The 27977-nt window shown below is 44.6% G+C and overlaps 3 protein-coding genes and 1 long non-coding RNA gene across 5 annotated transcripts in view; 3 read left to right on the top strand and 1 right to left on the bottom strand.

The window, feature by feature from the left end:
• Nucleotides 1-204: 204 nt before the first annotated feature.
• On the top strand, nt 205-8627 carry LOC143517620 (tripartite motif-containing protein 16-like). The gene is made up of 6 exons (XM_077010335.1): nt 205-610; nt 1765-1860; nt 4616-4849; nt 5795-5954; nt 7265-7321; nt 7730-8627. The coding sequence occupies exons 1-6, from the start codon at nt 233-235 to the stop codon at nt 8254-8256; spliced, it is 1452 nt and encodes a 483-aa protein (XP_076866450.1). The 5' UTR covers nt 205-232; the 3' UTR covers nt 8257-8627.
• Nucleotides 5714-14297, bottom strand: LOC143517621 (uncharacterized). Of its 2 annotated transcripts, XR_013131998.1 has the most exons (4): nt 14167-14297; nt 9511-9638; nt 9161-9438; nt 5714-7314 (listed from the first exon to the last, which is right to left on the bottom strand). It is a non-coding gene; the product is annotated as an uncharacterized LOC143517621 (long non-coding RNA). The 2 variants fall into 2 exon arrangements; XR_013131997.1 differs by having other exon boundaries at nt 9161-9638.
• Nucleotides 9841-18388, top strand: LOC143517616 (uncharacterized). The gene is made up of 3 exons (XM_077010331.1): nt 9841-13139; nt 13292-13457; nt 14193-18388. Exons 2-3 carry the CDS (start codon nt 13436-13438, stop codon nt 16106-16108), a joined length of 1938 nt encoding a protein of 645 aa, XP_076866446.1. The 5' UTR covers nt 9841-13139; nt 13292-13435; the 3' UTR covers nt 16109-18388.
• Nucleotides 18389-20106: 1718 nt separating this feature from the next.
• Nucleotides 20107-27977, top strand: part of srebf2 (sterol regulatory element binding transcription factor 2) — a 28670-nt gene continuing 20799 nt past the window's right edge. The window contains 4 exon segments of the mRNA XM_077010325.1: nt 20107-20416; nt 23068-23336; nt 23639-23963; nt 24457-24617. Of these exon segments, the coding sequence (XP_076866440.1) occupies nt 20320-20416; nt 23068-23336; nt 23639-23963; nt 24457-24617 (852 nt within the window). The 5' untranslated portion in view covers nt 20107-20319.

Here is a 27977-nt window from a genome sequence, read left to right as displayed (position 1 = left end):
TGTAATAATAAAGCATTAATAAAACATAGTAATCTTTAGAACTGTTCTACATCTTATGTGAAGCACCTTGAATTGCCACTGTGTATGAAAATACAAATAAACTTGTCATGTTTTGCCTATTAGGCTAATGATTGCTGGGATCAGGTGGATCTGAGAGGAATCTCCAGGTGTCCTCGGTGCAGAGAGTCTTTCACTCTTCTTTCACTCAAGACCTGTTTTATACAGAAACAACATGTTGGCTGAAGTGGTTGAGAAACTTAAGAAGACAAAACTGCAGTCTGTATCTCCTGCTCACTGTTACGCTGGACCTGGAGATGTGGAGTGTGATTTCTGCACTGGGACAAAACTCAAAGCCACCAAGTCCTGTCTGGTGTGTCAGGCCTCCTTCTGTGAAACACATCTCAAACGTCACTATGAAGTTCCTGGATTGAAAAAACACAAGCTGGTCAAAGTTTACTCACAGTTACAAGAGAAGATTTGCTCTCAACATGGGAAGGTGATCGAGATCTACTGTCGTACTGACCAAAGTTTCATCTGTTATTTGTGTACGATGTATGAACACAGAGGCCATGACACAGTAGCTGCTGTAGCGGAAAGAACTGAGAAACAGGTGAGAACAAGGAACCTTATACAATCAGTTAAATTACAGCAGCTATCTAGCTAGCTACATTATCAAACTGAAAAGAACTTACCCCATGATATTGCTTTACTTCAAGACTGTCAAACTGAACAGGTCAACATTATTAACATGGTGAAAGGTTAAAAATGATGTTATGTGACATTTAATGTAGCCGACAGTGGATTAGCTTCCTGTCATTCACATCTGACTTAGCTGTATTAGCTGTCAAGCCACACAGCCAATTTCTGTCAATCACCTCATCACCACACCTTTAAAGAATCATCAAATACCTTATAAAACTTGTTCATAATAAAGAGAGAGATATTAACATGAAAGGCATTTGCACAAAAAAATTATTAGACATTTGTCACCTGAGCCATTCACTTACATGGAAAGTGGCAGGGTTGAACGCAGTACTGTAGTCAGCCACTAGAGGTCGACTTCACTTTTCCATCCAAATATTTTTTTTATTTATTTTAATTTTAGTTTAACCAGGAAAAAAGTCCCATTGAGTCACAATGGCTCTTCTTCCAGGGAGTCCTGGCCGAGAGTGGCAGGCAACAAACATTTTAAAGAAAATACAAAGACACAGGAAAGCAATGTTGAGATATATTGTGGCAAGTTATCCAATAATGCTTTCAAAGTAAAAGTCAGAAAGTGAAACTTTCTTCTAAAAGAGAGAGAATGCTTTTCCAAAATGATTTGTGAGCATAAAAAGTGAATTAAGTTGTGTTTCCATCCGTTATGGCTATGCAAACTTTAGAGGATTTAGGCTACCATGCTTGGTGGAGGCATAGAAACAAACAAAAGAGACTGAAAAATGAGAAAGTTAGGGTAAATATGAGATGATAGCATGAGTGTATAAAGATATGTGCTGTGCACATCCAAAACAACAAACAAAAACCAGACAAACCACTATCTGTTTTTTAAACACTAACCCTGTTTAAAACTCTGTCTGTTTCTCCTTGACACGGTAGTGATTGTCAGTTCATTCACTACAGTGAACTTAGTTCTTTCAAAGATCTGATCATGTAATAGTGGGTGTGCCATATTTATGCAAAAATTCAGAGCTTTTAGAAAACAATATTTAAAGAGTCCATAAGACAAACATTTATAAACAGATCATTTTATTTATTCATCCACAGAGTGGTTTAAAGGAGGACCAGAGTAAATGGCAGCAGAGAATCCAGGAGAAAGAGAAGAAGGTCCAGGAGCTGCAGCAGGCTGTGGACACTCTGAAGGTGAGAACTGAGCAGAGAACTGATGGAGCAGCTACTTCAGAGCTCAGACAGACCTCTCCTCCATCAGCTAGTGAGGAGACCAGTGTAGGACCTCTCCTCCATCAGCTAGTGAGGAGACCAGTGTAGGACCTCTCCTCCATCAGCTAGTGAGGAGACCAGTGTAGGACCTCTCCTCCATCAGCTAGTGAGGAGACCAGTGTAGGACCTCTCCACCATCAGCCAATGAGGAGACCAGTGTAGGACCTCTCCTCCATCAGCTAGTGAGGAGACCAGTGTAGGACCTCTCCACCATCAGCCAATGAGGAGACCAGTGTAGGACCTCTCCTCCATCAGCTAGTGAGGAGACCAGTGTAGGACCTCTCCTCCATCAGCTAGTGAGGAGACCAGTGTAGGACCTCTCCTCCATCAGCTAGTGAGGAGACCAGTGTAGGACCTCTCCTCCATCAGCTAGTGAGGAGACCAGTGTAGGACCTCTCCTCCATCAGTTAGTGAGGAGACCAGTGTAGGACCTCTCCTCCATCAGCTAGTGAGGAGACCAGTGTAGGACCTCTCCTCCATCAGCTAGTGAGGAGACCAGTGTAGGACCTCTCCTCCATCAGCCAGTGAGGAGACCAGTGTAGGACCTCTCGTCCATCAGCCAGTGAGGAGACCAGTGTAGGACCTCTCCTCCATCAGCCAGTGTGGAGACCAGTATAGGACCTCTCCTCCATCAGCTAGTGAGGAGACCAGTGTAGGACCTCTCCTCCATCAGCTAGTGAGGAGACCAGTGTAGGACCTCTCCTCCATCAGCTAGTGAGGAGACCAGTGTAGGACCTCTCCTCCATCAGCTAGTGAGGAGACCAGTGTAGAACCGCTCCTCCATCAGCTAGTGAGGAGACCAGTGTAGGACCTCTCCTCCATCAGCTAGTGAGGAGACCAGCGTAGGACCTCTCCTCCATCAGCCAGTGAGGAGACCAGTGTACGACCTCTTGTCCATCAGCTAGTGAGGCGACCAGTGTAGGACCTCTCCTCCATCAGCTAGTGAGGAGACCAGTGTAGGACCTCTCCTCCATCAGCTAGTGAGGAGACCAGTGTAGGACCTCTCCTCCATCAGCTAGTGAGGAGACCAGTGTAGGACCTCTCCTCCATCAGCCAGTGTGGAGACCAGTATAGGACCTCTCCTCCATCAGCTAGTGAGGAGACCAGTGTAGGACCTCTCCTCCATCAGCTAGTGAGGAGACCAGTGTAGGACCTCTCCTCCATCAGCTAGTGAGGAGACCAGTGTAGGACCTCTCCTCCATCAGCTAGTGAGGAGACCAGTGTAGGACCTCTCCTCCATCAGCTAGTGAGGAGACCAGTGTAGAACCGCTCCTCCATCAGCTAGTGAGGAGACCAGTGTAGGACCTCTCCTCCATCAGCTAGTGAGGAGACCAGCGTAGGACCTCTCCTCCATCAGCCAGTGAGGAGACCAGTGTACGACCTCTTGTCCATCAGCTAGTGAGGCGACCAGTGTAGGACCTCTCCTCCATCAGCTAGTGAGGAGACCAGTGTAGGACCTCTCCTCCATCAGCTAGTGAGGAGACCAGTGTAGGACCTCTCCTCCATCAGACAGTGAGGAGACCAGTGTAGGACCTCTCCTCCATCAGCCAGTGAGAAGACCAGTGTAGGACCTCTCCTCCATCAGCCAGTGAGGAGACCAGTGTGACCTCTCCACCATCAGCTAGTGAGGAGACCAGTGTAGGATCTCTCCTCCACTTTTCCATCCAAATATTTTTTTTATTTATTTTAATTTTAGTTTAACCAGGAAAAAAGTCCCATTGAGTCACAATGGCTCTTCTTCCAGGGAGTCCTGGCCGAGAGTGGCAGGCAACAAACATTTTAAAGAAAATACAAAGACACAGGAAAGCTCCTATACTGGTCTCCAGTGTGGAGACCAGTATAGGACCTCTCCTCCATCAGACAGTGAGGAGACCAGTGTAGGACCTCTCCTCCATCAGCCAGTGAGAAGACCAGTGTAGGACCTCTCCTCCATCAGCCAGTGAGGAGACCAGTGTGACCTCTCCACCATCAGCTAGTGAGGAGACCAGTGTAGGATCTCTCCTCCATCAGACAGTGAGGAGACCAGTGTAGGACCTCTCCTCCATCAGCCAGTGAGGAGACCAGTGTAGGACCTCTCCTCCATCAGCCAGTGAGGAGACCAGTGTAGGACCTCTCCTCCATCAGCCAGTGAGAAGACCAGTGTAGGACCTCTCCTCCATCAGCCAGTGAGGAGACCAGTGTGACCTCTCCACCATCAGCTAGTGAGGAGACCAGTGTAGGATCTCTCCTCCATCAGACAGTGAGGAGACCAGTGTAGGACCTCTCCTCCATCAGCCAGTGAGGAGACCAGTGTAGGACCTCTCCTCCATCAGCCAGTGAGGAGACCAGTGTAGGACCTCTCCTCCATCAGCCAGTGAGGAGACCAGTGTGACCTCTCCACCATCAGCTAGTGAGGAGACCAGTGTAGGATCTCTCCTCCATCAGACAGTGAGGAGACCAGTGTAGGACCTCTCCTCCATCAGCCAGTGAGGAGACCAGTGTAACCTCTCCACCATCAGCTAGTGAGGAGACCAGTGTAGGATCTCTCCTCCATCAGCCAGTGAGGAGACCAGTGTTGTCACACTTTGGGATCCTACACAACCACAGTGGGCTCTATAAGTCATCCAGAGTCACAGTGGAAGAGTGAATGATAGTTCAGCTTTAAATGAACCTCCATCTTGTCTGTGTCTCCTAACAGTGTTCTGCACAGACAGCAGTGGAGGATAGTGAGAAGATCTTTACTGAACTGATCTGCTCCATTGAGAAAAAGCGCTGTGAGGTGAGAGAACTGATCAGAGCTCAGGAGAAGGCTGAACTGAGTCAAGTTGAAGGACTCCTGAATCAACTGGATCAGGAGATCACTGATCTTAAGAGGAGAGACACTGAACTGGAGCAGCTCTCCCACACAGAGGATCACATCCATTTCCTCCAGGTAACAAACACTCAGATACAGAGGAACCTGCTCCTCATGAAGTTACTATAAACACTCAGATACAGAGGAACCTGCTCCTCATGATGTTTCTATAAACATTCAGATACAGAGGAACCTGCTCTTCATCAAGTTACTATAAACACTCAGATACAGAGGAACCTGCTCCTCAAGTTTCTATAAACAGATACAGAGGAACCTGCTCCTCATGAAGTCTCTATAAACACTCAGATACAGAGAAACCTGCTTCTCATGAAGTTTCTATAAATACTCAGATACAGAGGAACCTGCTCCTCATGAAGTGTCTATAAACACTCAGATACAGAGGAACCTGCTCCTCATGACGTCTCTATAAACGCTCAGATACAGAGGAACCTGCTCCTCATGAAGTGTCTATAAACACTCAGATACAGAAGAACCTGCTCCTCATGAAGTTTCTATAAACACTCAGATACAGAGGAGCCTGCTCCTCATGAAGTTTCTATAAACACTCAGATACAGAGGAACCTGCTCCTCATGAAGTGTCTATAAACACTCAGATACAGAGGAACCTGCTCTTCATCAAGTTACTATAAACACTCCGATACAGAGGAACCTGCTCCTCGTGAAGTGTCTATAAACACTCAGATACAGAGGAACCTGCTCCTCATGACGTCTCTATAAACACTCAGATACAGAGGAACCTGCTCCTCACGAAGTTTCTATAAACACTCAGATACAGAGGAACCTGCTCCTCATCAAGTTACTATAAACACTCAGATACAGAGGAACCTGCTCCTCATCAAGTTTCTGTAATGACTCTTCACACAAGCTCATTAAGACAACAGTAAATATAAAGTTTCTGTCTAATAACAAATGTGTCTTTGGTCTAATTTGTTGTGAATTTGAGTTCATTCATTACTCTTGTTCACCTTTATTCGTCTCCATTATGTTTTGGGCTCTTTGTAGATTTTCCAGTCGCTATGTGTATCTTCTGCATCTGAGGATTCACACAACATCTATGTCTATCAACATCTCTCATTTGATGAAGTGAAGAAATCTCTCTCTAACCTGAAAGTGCAAATTGAGGACTTCTGTAAGGAGGAATTCCACAAAATCCCTGCGTATGGTAAGATGATTTGTCCTGCCGTGAAACTTAAAATCTCTGCTTACTCAGTGGCAGAATAAAGAATGCTATAAGACTTCCTAAATGCTAAAAGGTATGAGCGATTTAATATGCCTTTGAAATTGGACCATTACTGCTGCCCTCTACTGATAAATATCATTCATGCAGTTTTGTGTTTGGACGTTTACGTGCTGATGGGTTTGATGCATCAAATTTCTTTAAATCTCTCATGTGGTCGGTGTTCCGGCTTCAGTGTCCCTGTTCAATCAATCAATCAATCAAAGTTTATTTGTATAGCGCTTTTCACAACACATGTTGTCACAAAGCGCTTTACAGGATTTAAAAGGTTAACAATACTACGGGTCCAGAACCCTAATGAGCAAGCCAAAGGCGACAGTGGCGAGGAAAAACTCCCTATGATGGTGGGGAATAGGAAGAAACCTCGGGAGAACCAAGACTCAAAAGGGAACCCATCCTCCATTGGGCGGCCCGTTAACACACAAATTACACAAAATACAGACAAATACACAAGTCACACACAAATCACACAATCAGACTAAGTAAAGGTAAAAATGAAAGTTCTGGGTTATGATATTGTCACTGTAAATGTCTGTTGATGAACGCCAGGCTTTTATTCCGTGTCGGAGCAGCGATGCTGGTATTGTAGGCTCCAACTGCAATGTTACTCTCCAGGTGAGAGTTCACACAAAAACAGAAAAGAGAGAATGTCTGAGAATGTCAAAATAGTTTAAACGATTATAGAAAGGTAAATACATAGAGTGATCATTTAAAGAATGAAAGACAAAATGCAAATATGAGAGATGTAGTTAAAGAAAGAGGCTCCACCTTACAGTAGGGTCATCACCCTTTAATTAAAACAATGTCAGAATATCAATTAGAGGCCGGGCACCTTACAGTATTAGTCATCACTCTTTAGCAGTATTCTAACTTTTCCATCTACTCTAGCATAAAACTGTTTTGTGATATTTGAAAGGGGGAGGGCAAATTTTTGCCTTTTTAATTTTTTTTTTTACATTTTCAAAATTTCCAAATTCCAAATTTCAAATTCATTTCCAAAATTTCCATCCAAATGGATGGAAAAGCCACTTTAGGGTAGATACAGAACCTTCCTGATATTCACTGACCTTCCCTGACATTCATTATTAACAGAAACATTAGAGAGTGTTTTGTTCATAAACACATAATCTACATATTCTCTCACTTTTATTCTGATCATTTTCTGTATTTCTGGATGGAGGACTTGGGTCTCATTAATTCATTCTGTTGGACCATTTGATTCTGTTTATCCACAGTTGCAGCAGTTCAGATTTTATCCTCAGAGCCAAAGACCAGAGGAGACTTCCTGAAATGTAACACACACACACACACACACACAAACACACCATTATTTGTTTTTGTTTTGTCCACTTTTCTCCCATCAAGGTCTTTAGTCTCTGCTGTTTATTTCAACAAGTTTTAATGTTCTCACTTCTGCTTTCTTTATTCTTTACACACACCTCTCGTTCTCACACACATTATTTCACATATACACACATCCACCCTTCATTACTCACACTCTCTCACACACCAGTCTCTCTCCTCTTTTCACACGCACACTGACACACAACATATGATCGTGCTATTTTTACCATGGTAACATGCCATGTAATCTTTACATTTTCATTATTAGAATGCATGAGGAACAAAAAACAGATGAGTATATTTTTATTGTGATTAACAGAATTTGTAAATAAAAACTTGAATGCTGTTTGTTTCAGGTTTCTGTCAGCTGACTCTGGATCTCAACACTGCACATTGTCATCTCAGTCTGTCTGAGATGAACAAAGAGGTGACATGGAGTGGGGAGGTCCAGCCATACTCTGATAACCCAGAGAGATTTGACCACTGGGCTCAGGTGTTGTGTACGGAGAGTGTGTGTGGACGCTGTTACTGGGAGGTGGAGAGGACTAGTGGAGAATGGCTGTTCATATCAGTCTCATATAAAGAGATCAGCAGAAAAGGGCGTGGTAATGAGTGTGGGTTTGGATTCAACCCTCAGTCCTGGAGTCTAGTGTGTTCTTCCTCTCTGTCTTTCTGTCATGACAACATTCAGACTAAGATCCCAGATCCACCATCCTCCAGAATAGGAGTGTATGTGGATCACAGTGCAGGAACTCTGTCCTTCTACAGAGTCTCTGACACAATGAGTCTCCTACACACAGTCCACACCACATTCACTCAGCCCCTCTACGCTGGGTTCTGGGTTGCTTCAGGTACAGCTGTCAGGTTGTGTGATCCCAAATAATGTGATTATGGATAATTGCCTTTGTGGAGATGAAACATTACTGCACAATGTCACATGGTTCCTCAGTTGTGAGAGTCTAAAATCATCAGGCACTGTGCTGTACAACATTCACATAAACGGTAAAAACTGGGTTTCTTTAAATACAGCTGTGTGAAAATGAAGTCATTAGATTAGAACTATGAACTATGTTAAAACAAATTATTAGCTAGCTACATTAGCTACATGCAGAGTGCGTTGCTGAGGCACTTTTCGGTTGTGCTCTAGCAATAGTTTACTTAGCTAGCTAGCTAACTATGTATACAATGCTAATGTCAGACTTAATTTAACAAAGAAACAGTTTGCTGTAAGATATTGTTAGATTTCTCATTTAATAAAACGACCAGTTTTGAAAATATGAGATATGAAAATCTCAGCTCTACGTGTTTCCTTACACTGGGTGGGGAACTTTTATAAGAAATCATGACTCTGATGGGTCTATGGTGGGCAGAGAAGGCACTTGAAAATGAAGGAGTAATGTTTATTTTCGACTACTTCATAATTTCACTCAGATAAGGGCCTGAGTTCAGCGTGGAGTTACAGTTTCGTCCGTTTGTATGTGGGGATCTCAGGGTTGCCAACACTCGCATTTGACTGTCTTCACACGCTCACATGCCACATATCCGATTTCTCATGCCGAAAAAAAATTAGTTTATTTACCTCTGATCCATATCTCATAATACTTTATTCGTGTCCATTTCACACAACCCCCCCCCCCCCCGTCAACAATTTACACTCGCTTTTACACTTTTCAAAACAGACATTTAAATGTAAATATTAGATATACAGTATGTCTGCATTTGACATAGAGCAACACATAAATACACACACAGATCTGTACTCAAACACACCTGGAACACATACTTACCATCCAAATAGAGGTTGGTGACACATTATTCTGTTCTAATCATCATCATCATCATCATCATCCTGTTTAACAGCTGCATGTCTGCATGGAGTCCATCATGGTGCCGTCATGGTCTTCATCTTCAACAGCTGCATGTCTGTGGAGTCCATCATAGTGCCTTCATGGTCTTCATCTTCAACAGCTGCATGTCTGTGGAGTCCATCATGTTGCCTTCATGGTCTTAATGTTCAGGGCTCCAGTAGATGGGTGTACTGACTGTTCTGTTTGTCCATGTCATTCTAATAACAATAATAGTGCATATAGGAGGTAATACTATTCTTTAAGACAATAGTGTAAAGGAATTTATTTACCTTCAATACCCTCAGTTTGTTAATTAGTCTTTCCCTCGGGTAGAACTGATCTGTTCCTTGTTCCGTTTATCTTGTATTCTTCCCTTACACCCACATCCAGTCTGACTGTCTCCACTGTACCTCCTGACCTGATAAGGACAACACCAATTATTCTTAACCAAATGTTTTAAGACAAATCTTATTTCTTATCTATTTCACTTGTATTCCTTATTAAACGTCCGACACTTGTGTGTTGTGAATCTGTTCCTCTGGCTACCTACTGAACACTGAGGGCTGAACACATTTAACCGGTTGTTTATGAACCCTGATGGCCATAGTCTACGTTTAGAGACCATTTCTGTCACGGTGAGGCGGCCCCCTACCGGCCGCCTCTGTCCACAGCGGCTGTGTTGTTGTTGTCTTGTGACGTCGTGTACGCCCCTCAGGTGGGCGGAGCCCGTGATCCGTTCCCACCTGATGGTCGTTTGTCTGTCTATATATGCCTTGTCTTTGTACCAGTTGACCGCTGGTCATTATATCCTTAATTCGGATCTATTGCACGGGTTTTAGGTTTGCACACTTTATATTAAACCACCCTTTTTCCCTGAGACTTGGCGTGATCGCTTCCTTTTTGTTGCTCACACCTGCCCGTCACAGAATGACCAGCCACCCTTCGGAAGCCGCCGAGTCTCTTTTTCTTTCTCCTTCGTTCGTGGTCATGTCTCGTGGTAAGTGTTTGTCTGCGTGGTGTTTGTTTGAAGAGATCCGCCGTGCTTTTGTGTTGTTTGTGGCACGGCGAGGGACAGGGCTCTCGCCCTGGAAATACTCTTCGTTTTTGTTGTTTGTTTGTTTGTTTGAAGAGCTCCGCCGTGTTTGTGTTTGTGGCGCGGCGAGGACCAGGACGTCTTCCCTGGGAGCGCTCTTCATGTTTTGTGTGGGAGAAATGTGTACATGTTGACGGACGTGTGGATCTGTGTGCGTGCTCGTTGTTTCATGTTAAATGTTTCATGTGTCACGAGGTCGCCGCTCGTCACTGTCGCCTCGCTCCCCGTGTGTCTTGTGTTTTATGTGGGGAGCGACTGCGACTTGGAGCGGCGCGTCACTATTGTGTATGTGTATGTAGAGCGCGCATGTGTGGGTCCAGTCTGTCTGTTTGTACACTGTTTTGTTTGTCTAGTAGTTGCGTGTGTGTTGTGTCCTAACGTGTTGTCTAATGTTTGTGTGTAATTCCACGCATGCTCCTCCCCCTGAATGTGTGTTTGGGGGGGGACCGGCTGTGGTCCCGTGCCATGGGGTGTGCTCCTGAGTTAGGATGGAGACCCCTCCCCCCTGGAGGGGGGATCAGGGTAGTGCGCGTTTGTGTTCTGTGTTGGTGTGTGTGGGTGTGTGTGTGCATTTGTGTTTTATGTGCAGGTGCTTCTCCCTGGTGTTGAATCGTGGCATCCCTGGACCTTGTGGGGGTCTCCAGCTGGCAGGAGCCCCCTTATGTTGTGGGGTGACCGGAGCCCGGTCGGAAAGAGCCCCTCCCTAGAGGGCTGGGGCCCCCGGATGTTTGGGGACCATGGGGCTCCGGTCTGAAGAGCTCCTGCACAGGACGGAGACCCTTCCACGGGGTCCTGGAGGTGACGTAGCCACGCCCCAGGGAGGTAACCTGCACACACATACACCCCGGACGGACAAGGAGCCGAGGCCCGCCGTCCTCGCACCTGTGGGGCTATGCGGCTTAAGGCCGGTTAGGGCGTGAGGGCCCTGTGACCGACCGGGGCGTGGTTTTGTCTTGTTGACGGCCCAGTCGGTCCAGGGTCCCGCCCAGGGAGGTGAGCTGACTAACGTTATGTGTTTTGTGTTTCAGCTCGTGGACTGCAGGAGGTGTGTCCCTGCCTGTCCTTGCCTTCCTGCCCCTTCGTGTTGTTGTGCAGCCGCTGTGTGCCACACACCCAGTGGAGGGGAGTGCGGCTTGGTGGGGGGGTCTGTCACGGTGAGGCGGCCCCCTACCGGCCGCCTCTGTCCACAGCGGCTGTGTTGTTGTTGTCTTGTGACGTCGTGTACGCCCCTCAGGTGGGCGGAGCCCGTGATCCGTTCCCACCTGATGGTCGTTTGTCTGTCTATATATGCCTTGTCTTTGTACCAGTTGACCGCTGGTCATTATATCCTTAATTCGGATCTATTGCACGGGTTTTAGGTTTGCACACTTTATATTAAACCACCCTTTTTCCCTGAGACTTGGCGTGATCGCTTCCTTTTTGTTGCTCACACCTGCCCGTCACAATTTCAAAGTCTAACAATATATGATTCAATCATTTCTTACACAGTGGAGAGTTTGGTGGAGGTGAAGCACAACATGTTATCCCAGAATACAACAACCCCAGACTGGTTCATCCCCCAGTGATGGAGAATGAGTGTGTTGTGCTCTGTGTTGAGGAAGGTGATGATGTGGGGAGTGTTGGGACCAAGAGTGTCATGATGATGAACACCACCATTCTGGGTAATAGCTGCACCCACTGTGATGCTGCCAGGCTGCCAGAGACTCTGACATTGGTACAGTGTCCTATGATGTTCATTACAGTATTGTAGGACAGTATGAAATAGGCATAATGATGTCAGTGAGTGGATAGTAGAGCAGACTTGTGCATATTCATAGTGCAGTTGTTTCACACTCTCACTGTCCCATTACCGATGAATGGATGATGTCAATGAATGGATGATGGTGATGTTGTCTGTAATGATGTTCTGATGTAGTTGTCATAATGCTATTGTTTGACATTACCATATTGAACTCTTTCTGATAGCCGTCAGTAAGTGGTAGACTAGTAGTGCATAAACATGATGTAGTATGTATAGAGGACAGGTCTACTTATCTATTCTCAAATGTCTGGATGATGCTACAGTGTAGCAGCAGATTAGGTTGGGCCCTTTGCCTCCAGAAAACTCAACGCATGGGTGACCACATGGTCACATGACCACAGGGTTGACCACATGGTCAACCAGAGTGACTCTGATCTCATCCGTTATGGTTACTCATTCTCATCCTCTTCATCATAATCTCTATGCTGTATTGGACTCCATTGATGTGCAAACCAAGATTTGCAAATTGTGGCCTCTTTATAGGGATTAGGCTCGGACTTTAGATTTTACAAGTCTAAAGATTTGTAAAAATGAGCTAGAAGTGTTTAACCTGCAAGGGTTTGGATTTTGGTAGGTGGGTGTGGGCGTGGTGGCATTTTCCAAAGAAACAAATGGTTTTCAGTTTTGAGTGTCATATGTGTTTAAATTGTGTTTAATGTTTTGCAAAAAGTGTCTTTTAGAATTTCTAAAAAGGCAGAGAATGTGCTTAAGGTTTAGTGCACCAGGTCAATAGATAGGCTACATGAGTTAATGGTTTCTAAAATTGTGCTGTAAGGACCACTTTTGGGGTCTTAGCAGCTGCAAAAAACTTTAACAGCTGACAGGCAACATTCCTTGTCCGCCAGCAGAGGGAGTCTGAGTGGGGAAGGTTCAGTGCTAGTTAAGATAAGATTACTTTATTGATTCACATGGCGGAAATTCAGGAATTACAGCAGCAGCCCCAGCTCAGAATAGACACAAAGGTTGAAAAATAAGTGAAAATAATAAAAACTCAACCCTGGGGGACTCTACAAAACTTTTTACAGGTAACAAACAAATAATAATAGTAAACAGTTTATTTAGTTTTGCACATAGAATTTCAACTATCGCTTATTTCATTTTCATTGTTCTGATTCATGTTTCCATTACTTTCCACGATTCACATTCCATTATTGAAATGTGCTTTTCCCCGTTTTAGTTTATTGACATCAATAACAACTGTAACCCATTGACTGTGTTGGCAATAACACCCAATGACCAGTAGATGGAGCCAGTGGGGCGCGCTGGAGACCGGACTGGAGACTAACGACGGACGGATTGATTAGTCCTCGAAATAAGAATAATGTTCACCGCTGTTGGATTAGGTATGACTATTCCATAATGTATGCACTATCATATGCGTGATTACGTCGAAACTTGATAATGTAGTGTTAGAGAACAATCGTAATTAGCCCGTTTATCTAGTAAACGCTATAGGTAGTTAGCAAACCTGCTAACTCTAGCAGCGATGTGAGAAGTTGAGGTGAAACTCCTCAGTGTGTCTGACAGGAACACACACACACACACACCAGGGATCTGGACCCACAGGGGTGTAGAGCTGCTTTGTGACAACATGTGTTGTGAAAGCGCTATATAAATAAATTTGACTTAGACTTTTGATTTGTAATGTATGTAATGGTTATCTATGGGACAGGGTGTACATCTGACACTTCCTGGACCAGCGACAACGCGGCCTCTGAATCTGAACCTTAACGACGGAGATTTGAGTTTATATGAGATTATATAAACCAAACAAAAGCTTTAAAAGTCAGTGACATGTTAAATCTGCAGGCACCATTATGCTAGAGTGGAAATGGGTTAGCCAAGCAGATTGCTAATGTATTTTTGATTTGGCAATATGAAAGTTTTGTAAAAGACTATATAGATTATATATAATACAACTGAATCACAATATTTTTATATATTGGGCCTGTTTTAATGTTTTTCTATATTCTAAACTGCAAATTAGTATACCTAGTGTTACTGTTTGTGTAAATAAAAGACTATGTGAACACTTCTAAGCTTGTAACTGACCTGTGATGTGTTCTCGTTGTTTTCAGAGAAGACGTGTGATGAGGGGAGTGATACATCTGAGACACCGATAGAGAACAAGAGAGAGGAGAGTGAGAAACAGAAGGAAAGAAAAGATAAGGGACAGGAAGAGAGTTCAGCTGCCGTTCCTGAGCTCAGACTCGTACTCATTGGTCGAACTGGCTCAGGAAAGAGCGCTTCGGGGAACACCATCCTGGGACGATCTCACTTCCTGTCTGAGCTGAGAGCGAGCTCTGTGACGCGGGTGTGTGAGCTGGGCAGTGTAGACCTGCCCGAGGATGAGAAGGATGAAGACTCCTGCAGCAGGAAGACTGTGGTTGTGGTAGACATGCCAGGGTTTGGAGACACACGACTGTCACCGAGCGACGTTCACGCTGAAATTGCCAAGTGTGTGACGCTGAGTGCTCCCGGCCCACACGCCTTCCTGCTGGTGGTCCCGCTGGGCCGATACACGCAGGACGAACAGCGCGCCGCCCGCCAGATGCAGCAGGTGTTTGGGGAGGAGGCTCTACAGCACCACACGCTGGTGCTGTTCACCCGCGGAGACGATCTGGAGCAGGGTGGAGGAGGCCTGGACGGGTTTCTGGGTGGAGCTGCTCCAGAGGAGCTTAATGCTCTACTGCAGACCTGCAGGGGCAGATACCATGTTCTGAACAACAGGGACCCGGGGAACAGGGGGCAGGTGAGGGCACTGCTCAGGAAGGTGGAGGAGATGGTGGAGCAGAATGAGGGGCGGAGCTTTACTAACGTCATGTACCAGGAGGCGGAGCTAGCCATCCGAGAGGAGCAGGAGAGACTGATGAGAGAAAGGGATGAGGGGAAGAGGGAGGAGGGGGGTGTGGATGAAGGGATGACATCAGCGAAGAGAAGGAAAATGGGAGGTGAGGGGGAGTTGTGGAGTAACAGAGGTGTGGGACCGAGGAGGAGAGATCCGGAGGAGAGGTCAGAAGATGGACAGGAGAGGAGGAGAGAGGAGCGATGGGAGGATGAGAGTGAGGGACGAGCGCTGGTGCAGGAGAGAGGGCAGAGATGGGGGCAGGAGCGGAGGGGTAACGGGGAGGGCAGGAGACACTTGTTACCCACAGCACTCAGCCGGCTCAGGAGAGATGCAGCTCTCTCACGGAAGGTTCTAGAGCGGGTGAAGGCGCTGGTGGCCGCCGGGGCTGCTGGGATGGCGGTGGGGGCGGTTTTTGGAGCCGCCGCCCCTCTGGCTGTAGCAGCAGGAGCCTCGGTGCTGGGCGGCTCAGCAGGGTTGGTGACTGGGGTTTCCGTGGCAGGCGGGGTAGGCAAAGCTCTCGGGGCGATCGTAGCTGCCGCCACTGGGGAGACGGCTTTAGCGGTGGGGGCGGCCACAGGTGGCGTGCTGGGGGGTGCTGTGGGGGCGCTGGCCGGGGCAGAAGCGGAAACACCAGGGGCGGCCGCACTGGAGGCCCTGGAACAGGTGGGGATGGTGAGTGCTACAGTAGTGGGCGTGGCTGCAGGAGTAGGAGGGGTTTTGGGGGCGGGGGCAGTGGTGGGGGCTGCTCTTGAGGGGGGGCTGATTGGTGCTGCGTTATCTGGACCCGAGACAGCAGTAGGTGTGGCTGGCGTGGCTAATGCTACAGCACTGGCTGCACCACAGGCCCTGGCCACCGGAGGCAGTGTTGCAGCTCCTCTGCAGGCCGTGGTGGAAGGTGCAGCCGCCTGCAGCAGTCAGAGTGTTGTAGCGTCTGCAACCGGGTTAGCAGGCAGTCTCAACACGGCGGGAGTGGCTGCTCAGGTTTTAACGGCGGTGGCTGAGATCGGCAAGGCGGCAGCTGGACTGGTGCTGGCCGGGGGGCTCGTGGTCAAGGTCGTGAAGGAGAAGGTTCGCTCAGCAACAGGCAGCAGCACAGAGAACAGCTACTCGCAGAGAAACTCCTACGAGATCCACTGGAACAAATGAGTGACTGCACTGACCGAGATGACCTGGTGGTGGCGCTGATTGCTGGTAATTGGAACTGTAATTGATGAGCACAAATGAAAAGACTTACATTGATTATATTTTTTACTACAGGCTGACATCTTCCTGTAAGTTTGCACTTTGCGTGGTTGCATAATAATTGCACTGGACCTTGTTGGGCTTGCTGGAGCACATCTCAACACTTAACTGCATTATTATTAATCTCAATCCGGTCCTCCTGAACATGGATTAACTCTTGTCCTGGTCTGAACATGGATTAACTCTTGTCCTGGTCTGAACATGGATTAACTCTTGTCCTGGTCTGAACATGGATTACTCTTGTCCTGGTCTGAACTGCAGTGCCAGTTTTAAGTAAACTAATCAAACGAGGATGGAGAGGAACTGAAACAAGAACAGACACAGACAGGAATGAACAGAAGATCAGACACAGACAGGAATGAACAGAAGATCAGACATATACAGGAGTGAACAGAAGATCAGACACAGACAGGAATGAACAGAAGATCAGACATATACAGGAGTGAACAGAAGATCAGACACAGACAGGAGTGAATAGAAGATCAGACACAGACAGGGGTGAACAGAAGATTAGACACAGACAGGAGTGAACAGAAGATCAGACACAGACAGGAGTGAACAGAAGATCAGACACAGACAGGAATGAACAGAAGATCAGACACATACAGGAGTGAACAGAAGATCAGACACAGACAGGAGTGAACAGAAGATCAGACACAGACAGGAGTGAATAGAAGATCAGACACAGACAGGAGTGAACAAAAGATCAGACACAGACAGGAATGAACAGAAGATCAGACACAGACAGGAGTGAACAGAAGATCAGACACAGACAGGAGTGAACAGAAGATCAGACACAGACAGGAGTGAACAGAAGATCAGACACAGACAGGAGTGAACAAAAGATCAGACACAGACAGGAGTGAACAGAAAATCAGACACAGACAGGAGTGAACAGAAGATCAGACACAGACAGGAGTGAACAGAAGATCAGACACAGACAGGAGTGAATAGAAGATCAGACACAGACAGGGGTGAACAGAAGATCAGACACAGACAGGAGTGAACAGAAGATCAGACACAGACAGGAGTGAACAGAAGATCAGACACAGACAGGAGTGAACAATAGATCAGACAGGAGTGAACAGAAGGTCATTGGTCTGATTGAGGGTCACAGATAATAAATCACACATTTCCTCACATGTGCCTTGTTAAAGATTCTGCATTCATCGTCAGATTTTTTTTAAATGTTAGTTTAATGTTCACTGACACATTTGAGTGAAGGTGCATAATGACTGGTTGGATGCAAATTTAAAAACAAGTTGCCTTCAGAATTACAGCAGTGTAGTTATATTTCCTGCATGTATCACATTGTAATCGGTGTCATAGTCACACATTTACTTTTGACTTCTAACTTATTAACGATCTTACTCTGGCCGGTCAGAGATAGTCAGATGGCTGGATGTGCCCCGTGGGTCTTAATAATAATAATAATAATAATAATAATCATTATTTGTGTAGCACCTTTCATACATACTTGAAACTCAAAGTGCTTTACAGAATAAATAAAACATAAAAAGGAAGCAAAGATAAAAAGGAAACAAACATAATAAAATTAAGTAATAAAATGACAAATTATTAAAATAGACAAAATAATGTAATAAAGTAAATAAGATGGCAAAACTATTAAAATAATTAGAACAGACATAGAATGTAATTAAGTAGAATAATGTGATAAAGTGATGAAATAATGAACCATTAGAGTTCCTTAACTAAAAGCAGATCTAAACAGGAAGGTTTTGAGACTGTTCTTGAAACTATGCAGGGATGAAATGCCTCTGAGCTCTTCAGGAAGAGAGTTCCAGAGCTTTGGGCCATAGTGATTAAAAACACCCTCGCCAATCTTTAATCGGCTTTTAGGAATCACCAGAAGATTACTGTTTGAAGACCTGAGAGACCTGACTGGAACATATCTAACCATCATTTCACTGAGGTAAAGAGGGGCAAGACCATGAAGACATTTAAAAACCATCACTAGAACCTTAAAATCTATTCTAAAGCTGACAGGTAACCAGTGCAGTGAGTGGAGTGCAGGTGTAATATGATCTCATTTTCTCCTGTGGGTCAGAACCCTTGCAGCCGCTCGCTGTAGGTGTGAAATATAGTAAACTATTTTAGTTGAGAATCACCCTTGTATGTGCACTTAAATACATACACAATAAATAAATACACACATTTTTCCCATTGGTGCCCCTATTTTCTGTGTCTACATCATTAAATACTGTTTTTCTTAATCTGCCTTCTGAGTCACGTTTGTTACATCATTCTACAGTGATATGGATACTTCGTTTTCCTGCAGGTCAGAACTCTTGCAGCCGTGCTCTGAAATTGCTGTAGGTGTGAAATAGAGCTCTTTGGAAGAGCAGATAGAACAGCGTTACAATAATCTAGCCTTGATGTGATAAATGCATGGACAAGTTTTTCACTGTCAGCAGGAGAGAGCATATCGGACCTTAGCGATGTTTGGAAGGTGAAAATAAGCTGTCTTGCATGTAGTCATGATGTGTGATTTGAAGCTGAGCTCATTATCAAAAGTGACACGCAGGTTCTTAACACATTGTTTGACCTTCAGATTAATTTGATTTAAATAAGTCTGAACATCATTCCTTTGTGAATCACTACCAAGAACTTATCTTTGTCTTCTCTTGTCTTCTCTTTATTTAATTGGAGAAAATTGTCAGACATCCATGTCTGTATATCCTCTAAACAGTGAGGTAATTTCTCACTTCTGACATCCTTTTTTTGGAGATAAAGTTAGAGAGGCGAGATTGAGATGGTTTGGACATGTACAGAGGAGGGAGGAGAGGTATATTTGTAGGAGGGTCTTGAGGATGGAACTTCCAGGCAAGAGGAGGAGAGGTAGACCTAAGAGGAGGTTTATGGATGCAGTGGTAGAGGATATGAGAGTGGCTGGTGTGTTAGTGGAGGACACTCAGGACAGGGCCAGATGGAGGAGTTTGATCCGCTGTGGCGATCCCTAAACGAGAAGAGCCAAAAGAAGAAGAAGAAAGAAGAAGTGAGGTAATTTATTTTAGGACTTTAGGTTCTAGAGAAATGTAAAGTTGAGTGTCATCTGCATATTGACGATAACTAATACCATGTTTGTACAATACCATACAATGCCCAGGTCTGCTTTATAGCAAGAGTGATAATACATAATCATAATATATTATTATTACTATAAAGTAGGCCTAACTAATGTGCCTAAAATTTGATTATAAACAAAATAACCATTTGGTTTAGACTCATTTACTTTTGGTTTTCTGGAAAGGTTTTATCTTAAATCTTTTTTTATAGTAGAGCCCTCTATCACATAAACTCAGGAACCCCAAATAGCCTACTAATTTCACATATTTATTGCAATTACACAAAGAGTCAATAAATAATAGCTGAGCGTTATTGGGCATGTAGAGCAGTAACCTGATGACCAGGCCATGATGGAGATAACAGACATTATAAACTCCACCTCTACAGGCATCACACAGGTTAAACTATTGCAACTCCACATCTACTTTGAATAAATGTGTTATTGAGTGCATGTTCCAGAAATCCCAGCAATATTTGCTGTGTAGGTATAGATGGTGTTGACAATAACACCTATTAAACATTCGCCCCTCCCTTTAATCGGTGAAGTCATGAATATTCATTTGACCCGCGCGTACCCTTAACCGCTCATTACATATTCAGATGTAATCCAGTCAGCCCAGCGCTGCGTGGGCGGGACCAATATTAAGGGGCGGGTTTTATTCAAAGTAGTGAGGCGCCTCTGCCCATCGACGTACTATCAGACCATGGCGCGATACGTGATGTGATTGGTGGACGTCTCCTGGTCTTACGACAGCAAACAGAGGCGCTGAGCCAATCAGGCGTCGGCGGGCCTGACGGGCGCTGTTTGTAGATGACGTCAGTGTTAGAAAACAAGATGGCGTCGTTTCGTTAGAGAGGAGGAAGAAGAGGAAGGAGAAGAAGAAGAGGAAAGAGAAGAGGACCCACCGAGACCGGAGGCGATGCGGCCACCTGCGCGTGTTCGGCCCTGAGTGTGGAGAACCACGACTGATCAATAAACACAGAAGAGCGAGAAGAACCAGCGGACCGGGACACCCGGGACAGCGAGGATGGACGGGGGAGAGTACCTGTCCACCATGGAGAACATCACCCTGGACCCAGCGCTGTCCGAGCTGGGGGACGAGTTCACCCTGGGGGACATCGACGGTGAGCCTGCCCGGTCCGCCCGGTGGTCCCGGTACCGGTACCGGGTCTTCACTACAACATCAGTTCATATCTTAATGAAACTGGCCTCCTTCCGCCGGGCCGAACCGGACAATAATATTATTACATGAACCACCAGCTGCTCACGCTGTCAGTTTAGTGTGTTAACACCTTAACACCGACGGTGTCAGTAGTAGTAGTAGTGTTAAGAGTAGTAGTGTTAGTAATAGTAGTAGTAATAGTGTTAACAGTAGTAGTAATAGTGTTAATAGTAGTAGTAGTAGTGTTAGTAGTAGTAATGGTGTTAACAGTAGTAATAGTAGTAGTAATACTGTTAACAGTAGTAGTAATAGTGAAATGAAATGTGCCATATTTTGTCAATTGTGATTTTTTACACCCCAATCGAAATTTGTCCTCCGCTTTTAATAGTAGTAGTAGTGTTAGTAGTAGTAATAGTGTTAACAGTAGTAGTAATAGTGTTAATAGTAGTAGTAGTGTTAGTAGTAGTAATAGTGTTAACAGTAGTAGTAGTGTAAGTAGTAGTACTAGTGTTAATAGTAGTAGTAGTGTTAGTAATAGTAGTAGTAATAGTGTTAGTAGAAGTATTAGTGTCACCAACAGTAATGTGTCAGCAGTAGTAATATTGTTAGTAGCTGTAGTAGTAGCTAATACTGTTAGCAGTAGTAGTAGTACAGTACTACAGTTGTAGTAGTAATAATGTTAGTAGTAGTAATAGTTTTATCAGTAATAATAGTGGTAGTAGTAGTAATAATAGTTTTAGTAGTAGTGTATAATACATACATATAATAATTGTAGCTATATATTCTATAAATATTTGTTAATAGCAGACATGACGATGTGGATGGAGAGAGTGAATCATAGCAAGTTGAAGGTTTACAGGATATCTGTTACAGTGGAGTGATGGTTCATATATCTCAAACTGGAAAAGGTACCATGCCATCTGACTAGCTGGCATTGGTGATGAAGATGATGGCTGTAGACTGTGTCAGAGTGGAAGGCTTGTGGTGTATTCTGGCAGGTGGAATACACTCTGTAGATGTGAACAGAGAGCTACAGATCCCTTCTGAGAGTGGTCAGTGTTTACGTCATCTGTCGAGAGAGGGACAGAGAGAGAGGGGGTCAGAGAGAGAGATGAGAGAGAGGGGGTCAGAGAGAGAGAGGAGGGGGCAGAAGGAGCAAGAGAGGGAGAGAGAGATTTTCACACTTGTGTTTGAGTGTGCACTCAGAGATTTTCACACTTGTGTTTGAGTGTGCACTCAGAGAGATTTTCACACTTGTGTTTGAGTGTGCACTCAGATAGATTTTCACACTCGCTCATTTGAAGCTGCATCCTCCTGAGATCTTTTAGGACGCAACCTCCTGAGATCTTTTAGGACGTAACCTCCTGAGATCTGTGCGGTGCTCCTGAGATCAGATTCAAAACAAAAACAACCCTGAAGATCTGGTGATGAACTCTGCAACACAGCAGTGATGAGTATTGTGAATACTGTTCAGATTAAATTGTATTAGAAGGTGCACAGTTTGATTTCCTCCTGGCACGGTGCTGGTGTCGTTGTGTCCAACAGTTCTGCCCCGAGGGCGGGGCTCTGAGGGCGGGGCTCTGACATCACCACATAATGATGTTTACTTGCTATTCTGCCATGAGAACTTCAGCACAAACAGCAACAGTGAATCATGGTTGTGGAGCACACAGCCTCTTTAATGAGATGTGGTTTATGGTGTCCACCTCCACCCATACACACCCAGATACATCATTGTTGGGCTCTCAGACCAGTAGAAAGGTGGAGCGCTAGCTCACAGGAACCAGTACAGACAGTGCAGAAGTTCCATAATTCAGCACACTTCTGAAAAAGCTTTACAAAAAACTACAGTGCCCATGATGCATTGCCTGCACAGCTACGAGCTGGTGAGACTTCAGGACCAGAAGGAGGATTAGGACTAAGGATTAAGGGTCAGGAGTTAGGGATAGGGTTTAGGTTACAAGGTGAGATTTACTGGTAAGAGCTGTCTAGTTATAATTACACCCTACACAGAACCAGATTAGAACGAAAGACAGGAAGGAAACCCTGTAAGTGCAGTTCCTAATGGGGAGATGAATTAGAGTGGGGTTGTTGGGTGGTTTAGGGATTTTGCAGTGGGGCAATTGATAAAGAATGACGTGACTACTGTGTCCGTTTATAATGAATCTCCTGACTCTTCTGTGATCTGCTTCATGCTAAGGGACACTGAAATCCCTTTTACACCCAGTTGTTTAATAAGACTAGTATGAGACCTGTAGCCTGATCAGATTTTAACCACCTGCATTAACACAGTAGTCAAAATCCTCTCCAGGTGATCACTTTGACATTCATAATGTACATACACATTTATACTGTTGAGAAGGCATGACGGGTAGTGGTCAGGTGTGTCTGCGTTCAGGTGTGTTGTAGCCCGATACTAAGATTTCGTTTGTTTCACACACACACACACACACACCCGGTAACACACCCTGTCAGTGTATTAAAGACCAATCTGTTGTCAGATTGTCTTTAAAAATTTTCAGATTTTGTAGGTCTGTCAGGTTCAACACTGCAAACAGTGAACAAGCTACATGTGTCATTCTGTCTCCCTGTTTCCTCACGCCTCCCTTACAGAAATGCTGCAGTTTGTCAGTAACCAGTCTGACTTTCCGGACCTGTTTGAGGAGCAGGTGGGATGTGGGACCCTGCAGTCTGGGGTGGGAGGCCCTGTGCGCTCCACAGCCCAGCCAGCCCCCGCCATTGCGCTCCAGCCTAACTCTGTGGCCCTGACGCCTGCCATAGCCACGCCCACATTGGCTCTAACCCCGCCCCACACACCCATTCAGACTATCACAGCAAGCCAACAGATCCGAACACCTCCCCTACTCCAGCCCCGCCTACAGGTACAGCTGCATTAACACATACAGGTACAGCTGCAGCGTGTTTAAGAGTGTTGAGTTGATTGTGTTGGGGAATGTTTTGAGCTGACTGTGTGTATTGACGAAAATTTTGAATTGACTGAGTGGGTTGAGTTTGTTGAGTTGATGGACTGTGTTCATTTGACTTTGAGTGTGTGTATTGAAGAATATGTTGAGTTGACTGAGTGTGTTAAGATGATTGACTGTGTGTTGAGTTGACTGAGTATGTTGAATTGACTGGGTGTGTTGAGTGTGTTGAGTTGACAGAGTGTGTTCTCTGTGTTCAGGTGACAGCAGGTGCCGTTCCACTGCAGACGCAGACGCTGGCGATGACATCACCAGCTTTCCCTATGCAGACGCAGACGCTGGCCCTGCAGACACACAGTCACACGCTTCCTGTGCAGACACAAGCACAGACGCTGGCCCTGCAGACACACAGTCACACGCTTCCTGTGCAGACGCAGACGCAGACGCTGGCCCTGCAGACACACAGTCACACGCTTCCTTTGCAGACGCAGGCACAGACCGTGATGATCACTCCCACGGCAACACAGTCTCGCTTCATACAAAACCCTGTCATCTGTCAGCAGACCACCAGCCCTGGGATTCAGGGTGAGACGCACAACACACGACCCATTTAATCTCTCTTATAGTTCTAGTGCAAATTAGAAATAATTACAATAATATTTATTTGCCAGTGCATTTGTTACCATAGTATGTGTTAGCACCAAGCATTACCAAACACCACGAGACACTCTGTAGACCCCATTATTACCCTCTAGACCCCATTATTACTCTCTAGACACCATTATTACTCTCTAGACCCCATTATTACTCTCTAGACAACATTATCACACTCTAGACCCCATTAATACCCTCTAGACCACATTATTACTCTCTAGACAACATTATTACACTCTAGACAACATTACTACTCTCTAGACAACATTATTACACTCTAGACAAGATTATTACACTCTACACAACATTATTACACTCTACACAACATTATTACTCTCTAGACAACATTATTACTCTCTAGACAACATTATTACACTCTAGACAACATTACATTATCTTCAAATAGCTTGATTTTCTCTTACAGTCCTCCAACCACACATGCAGAGCATTGTGACATCACAGCAGGTTCAGCCAATGACCTTCCAGCACCAGCGTGTGTTGACCCCTACAGGTCAGACAATCCAGACCCTTTCAACCACGCCCACTGCTGTCCACACCATGTCACCACAGGTCCATCAGGTCCCTGTGAGTAACACCTACACTCACGCACACATGTACATACACTCACACACACCTACACTCACACACATGTACGTACACTCTCAGACACATGTACAGTTGCAGTCAAAAATATTCAACCCCCCAAAGATTTTAAGGATTTATCAATATATGTTTTTTCAAATAGCAAGATTCTGCTTTGGATGACTTCTTTATGAGTTGAGTGATACATAAAATCAGAACAGAAAATGCATGATATAGTATTTGTGTGTACCAGTATATTTTGTTAAGATAGCCATGTCACAATTATTCAACCCCTATATAATATTGTTGTTTTTAAAGCTTTCTGACAGGTTTTATGGACTAAAGTGGAGTTGAAACATAACTAAGCCTTTGAGAACTCTATAATGATCCTTCATGTGCTTCAGCTGTGATGCATATATAAACCCCACCCATGAAGGAATTCAAGGTGAGTTGCAATCATGGGAAAGACAAAGGAGCTTCCACAAAAGTTGAGAGAGGAGATTATTTCATCGCACCTAAAGGGCCTTGGGTATAAGAAGATTTCCAAAAAATATAACATCCCAAGAGACACCATTGGGAGCATTATAAGGAAGTTTAAAACTTAAGGAACAGCTGCAAACCTGCCTGGCTGTGGAAGAAAGCACAACTAAGAAAAACCCCCGTGTGAGTGCAAGACACCTACAGGATGACCTGATGAAGGCTGGAACAAGTAATTCAGTATCAACTAAGACGTGCGCTGAATAAAAGAGGAGTTCATGGCCGGACTCCAAGACGCACTCCACTCTTAACCACAAGGAACATCAAAAGTCGACTAGAATTTGCCAGGAGGAATTTGGATAAGGCTACAGAGTTTTGGGAGATGAAACCAAACTGGAACTATATGGACATATGGACCAACGGTATGTCTGGCGTGCGAAAGGCCAGGCTTACGACCAGAAGAATACCATCCCCACAGTCAAGCATGGAGGTGGGTCATTGATGATGTGGGGCTGTTTTTCTGCAGCAGGAACTGGTAATCTTGATTGTGTACCTGGCATCATGGATTCTCAGAAATACCAGGCCATGTTAAAGAGGAACGTGATGGCATCTGTTGACAAATTAAACCTTGGCAATCATTGGACCTTCCAGCAAGACAATGATCCCAAGCACACCTCCAAGTCAACCAAAGCTTGGTTGAGAAAAAGATCATGGAATGTCCTGGAGTGGCCTTCTCAGTCCCCAGATCTAAACCCGATTGAAAATCTTTGGTGGGATTTAAAGAAGGCAGTTGCAGCACGGAATCAATCAATCAATCAAATTTTATTTATATAGCGCTTTTTACAACAGTTGTTGTCACAAAGCAGCTTTACAAGTGCCGAGTCCTAGCCCCCAGTGAGCAAGCCAAAGGCGACAGTGGCAAGGAAAAACTCCCTAGTTTTTTGCATGAGGAAGAAACCTTAAGAGGAACCAAGACTCAGGGGGGGAGCCCATCCTCCTCTGGCCGACACCGGTCACCATGACAACAACAACAATGTAGACAGAATGTAAAAGATGCAATAATGTCCATTTAGACCGAATATAAAAGATGTAGTAATGTCCATCATGGTGTAGGCATCCGGTTAGGCAGGAGGTGGCCGGCCAGGATGGATCGCTTGTCTCTCCTCATCTCATTATTCCTCAAGCAGGCGGGCAGCCATGTGGAGAAATTAAACAGGGAAAATTAGCTCTGTATGAGGACATATACAGGACAGGTAAAATTATAAACATTTCTGGAGTGTGGCAGCAACTCCGGCACTAAGTTAAATTATTACAGCCTAGCTAAAAAAGGCAGAACCAGAAGGTAACATAGGCTTGGGGGCATTCTGAGACAATGGCATCCGTCCACTGCACTGTCAACAAACTTGAGTGACCACGAGCAGTGACAGGATGACAGCACCAGCACCCCAGTCTACCATAAAACCCTTCGTCTATGAACCCCTGGATCTGTACCTTTATCTAAGGGGGATATTAATTATCAAATGCTAGACTAAATAAGTGGGTTTTCAACCTAGATTTAAAGATTGTGACTGTGTCAGAGTCCCGGACACATTTAGGAAGATTATTCCAAAGCTGGGGGGCCTTATAAGAAAAGGCTCTTCCCCCTGGTGTTACCTTGTTAATTTGTGGAACTAATAACAGACCAGCACCCTGTGATCTTAGTTGACGTGGGGGTTCATAGTAGGAAATAAGTTCCTGGAGGTATTCAGGAGCAAGCCCGTGTAGTGCTTTATATGCTAATAATAGAATTTTAAAATCAATACGAAATTTAACTGGGAGCCAATGCAGGGCTGATAGGACTGGTCTAATATGCTGAAATTTTCTAGTTCTGGTCAGAACTCTAGCTGCGGCATTTTAAACTACTTGAAGTTTATTTAGATTTCTATTTGAACATCCTGACAGTAGTGAATTGCAGTAGTCTAGTCTAGAGCTAACAAAGGCGTGCACCAATTTTTCTGCATCATCCTGTGATAATGCATTTCTTAATTTGGCAATGTTGCGGAGATGTAGAAAAGCTATCCTAGTAGTATTATCTATGTATTTATCAAATGATAGGTCGGAGTCGAGTATGACGCCTAGGTTTTTGGCTACTGTGCCAGGTGTAATGGGATAGTCTGCAAGATTAAGCATTAAATTTGGAATTTTCTGTCTTGCGGCCTTAGGGCCCACAAGGAGAACTTCTGTTTTGTCCTCATTTAATTGTAGGAAGTTTAGAGACATCCAGCATTTAATATCTCTTACACAGGCCTCAATTTTTCCTAAACTGAGTTTGTCATCGGGTTTGGCTGATATGTAAAGTTGAGTGTCATCCGCATAGCAGTGAAAATTGACACCATGTTTGTTTATACCTGTGCCCAATGGTAGCATATATAATGTAAATAATAGTGGTCCTAAGATGGAGCCTTGCGGGACCACATATTTAACCATTGTACGTTTGGATAAAATATTATTGAGCTCTACAAACTGATAGCGATTTGTTAAATAAGACTGAAACCATGAAAGGGCTGTGCCTGAGACTGATGAAGCCATCAAACATCACTGAACTAGAGGCTTTTGCATGTGAAGAATGGGCCAAGATTCCAACTGAGAGGTGTAAGAAGCTTGTTTGTACTTACCAAAAACGTTTGTTGGAAGTTATAAAAGCTAAAGGATGCTCCACAAAGTATTGAAGCAGGGGGTTGAATAATGTGTACAAGAGTTACATTTTCATTTGAACTTCAAAGTTTTCAACTTCTGTTGTCAAAATAACTCAAATATATATTAATAAATACTGTTTGTTGTTTAATGAGGTTTTTTGTCATTTATTGTCATTGTCTTTTATCCATATCTCTATAATGTCTTTGGAGG

Source organism: Brachyhypopomus gauderio, chromosome 6 (assembly GCF_052324685.1).
Source record: "Brachyhypopomus gauderio isolate BG-103 chromosome 6, BGAUD_0.2, whole genome shotgun sequence".
NCBI classification, from domain to species: Eukaryota; Metazoa; Chordata; class Actinopteri; order Gymnotiformes; family Hypopomidae; genus Brachyhypopomus; species Brachyhypopomus gauderio.
The sequence above is the reverse complement of the archived record's forward strand: the minus strand, read 5'-3'. Positions and strand labels throughout refer to the sequence as shown.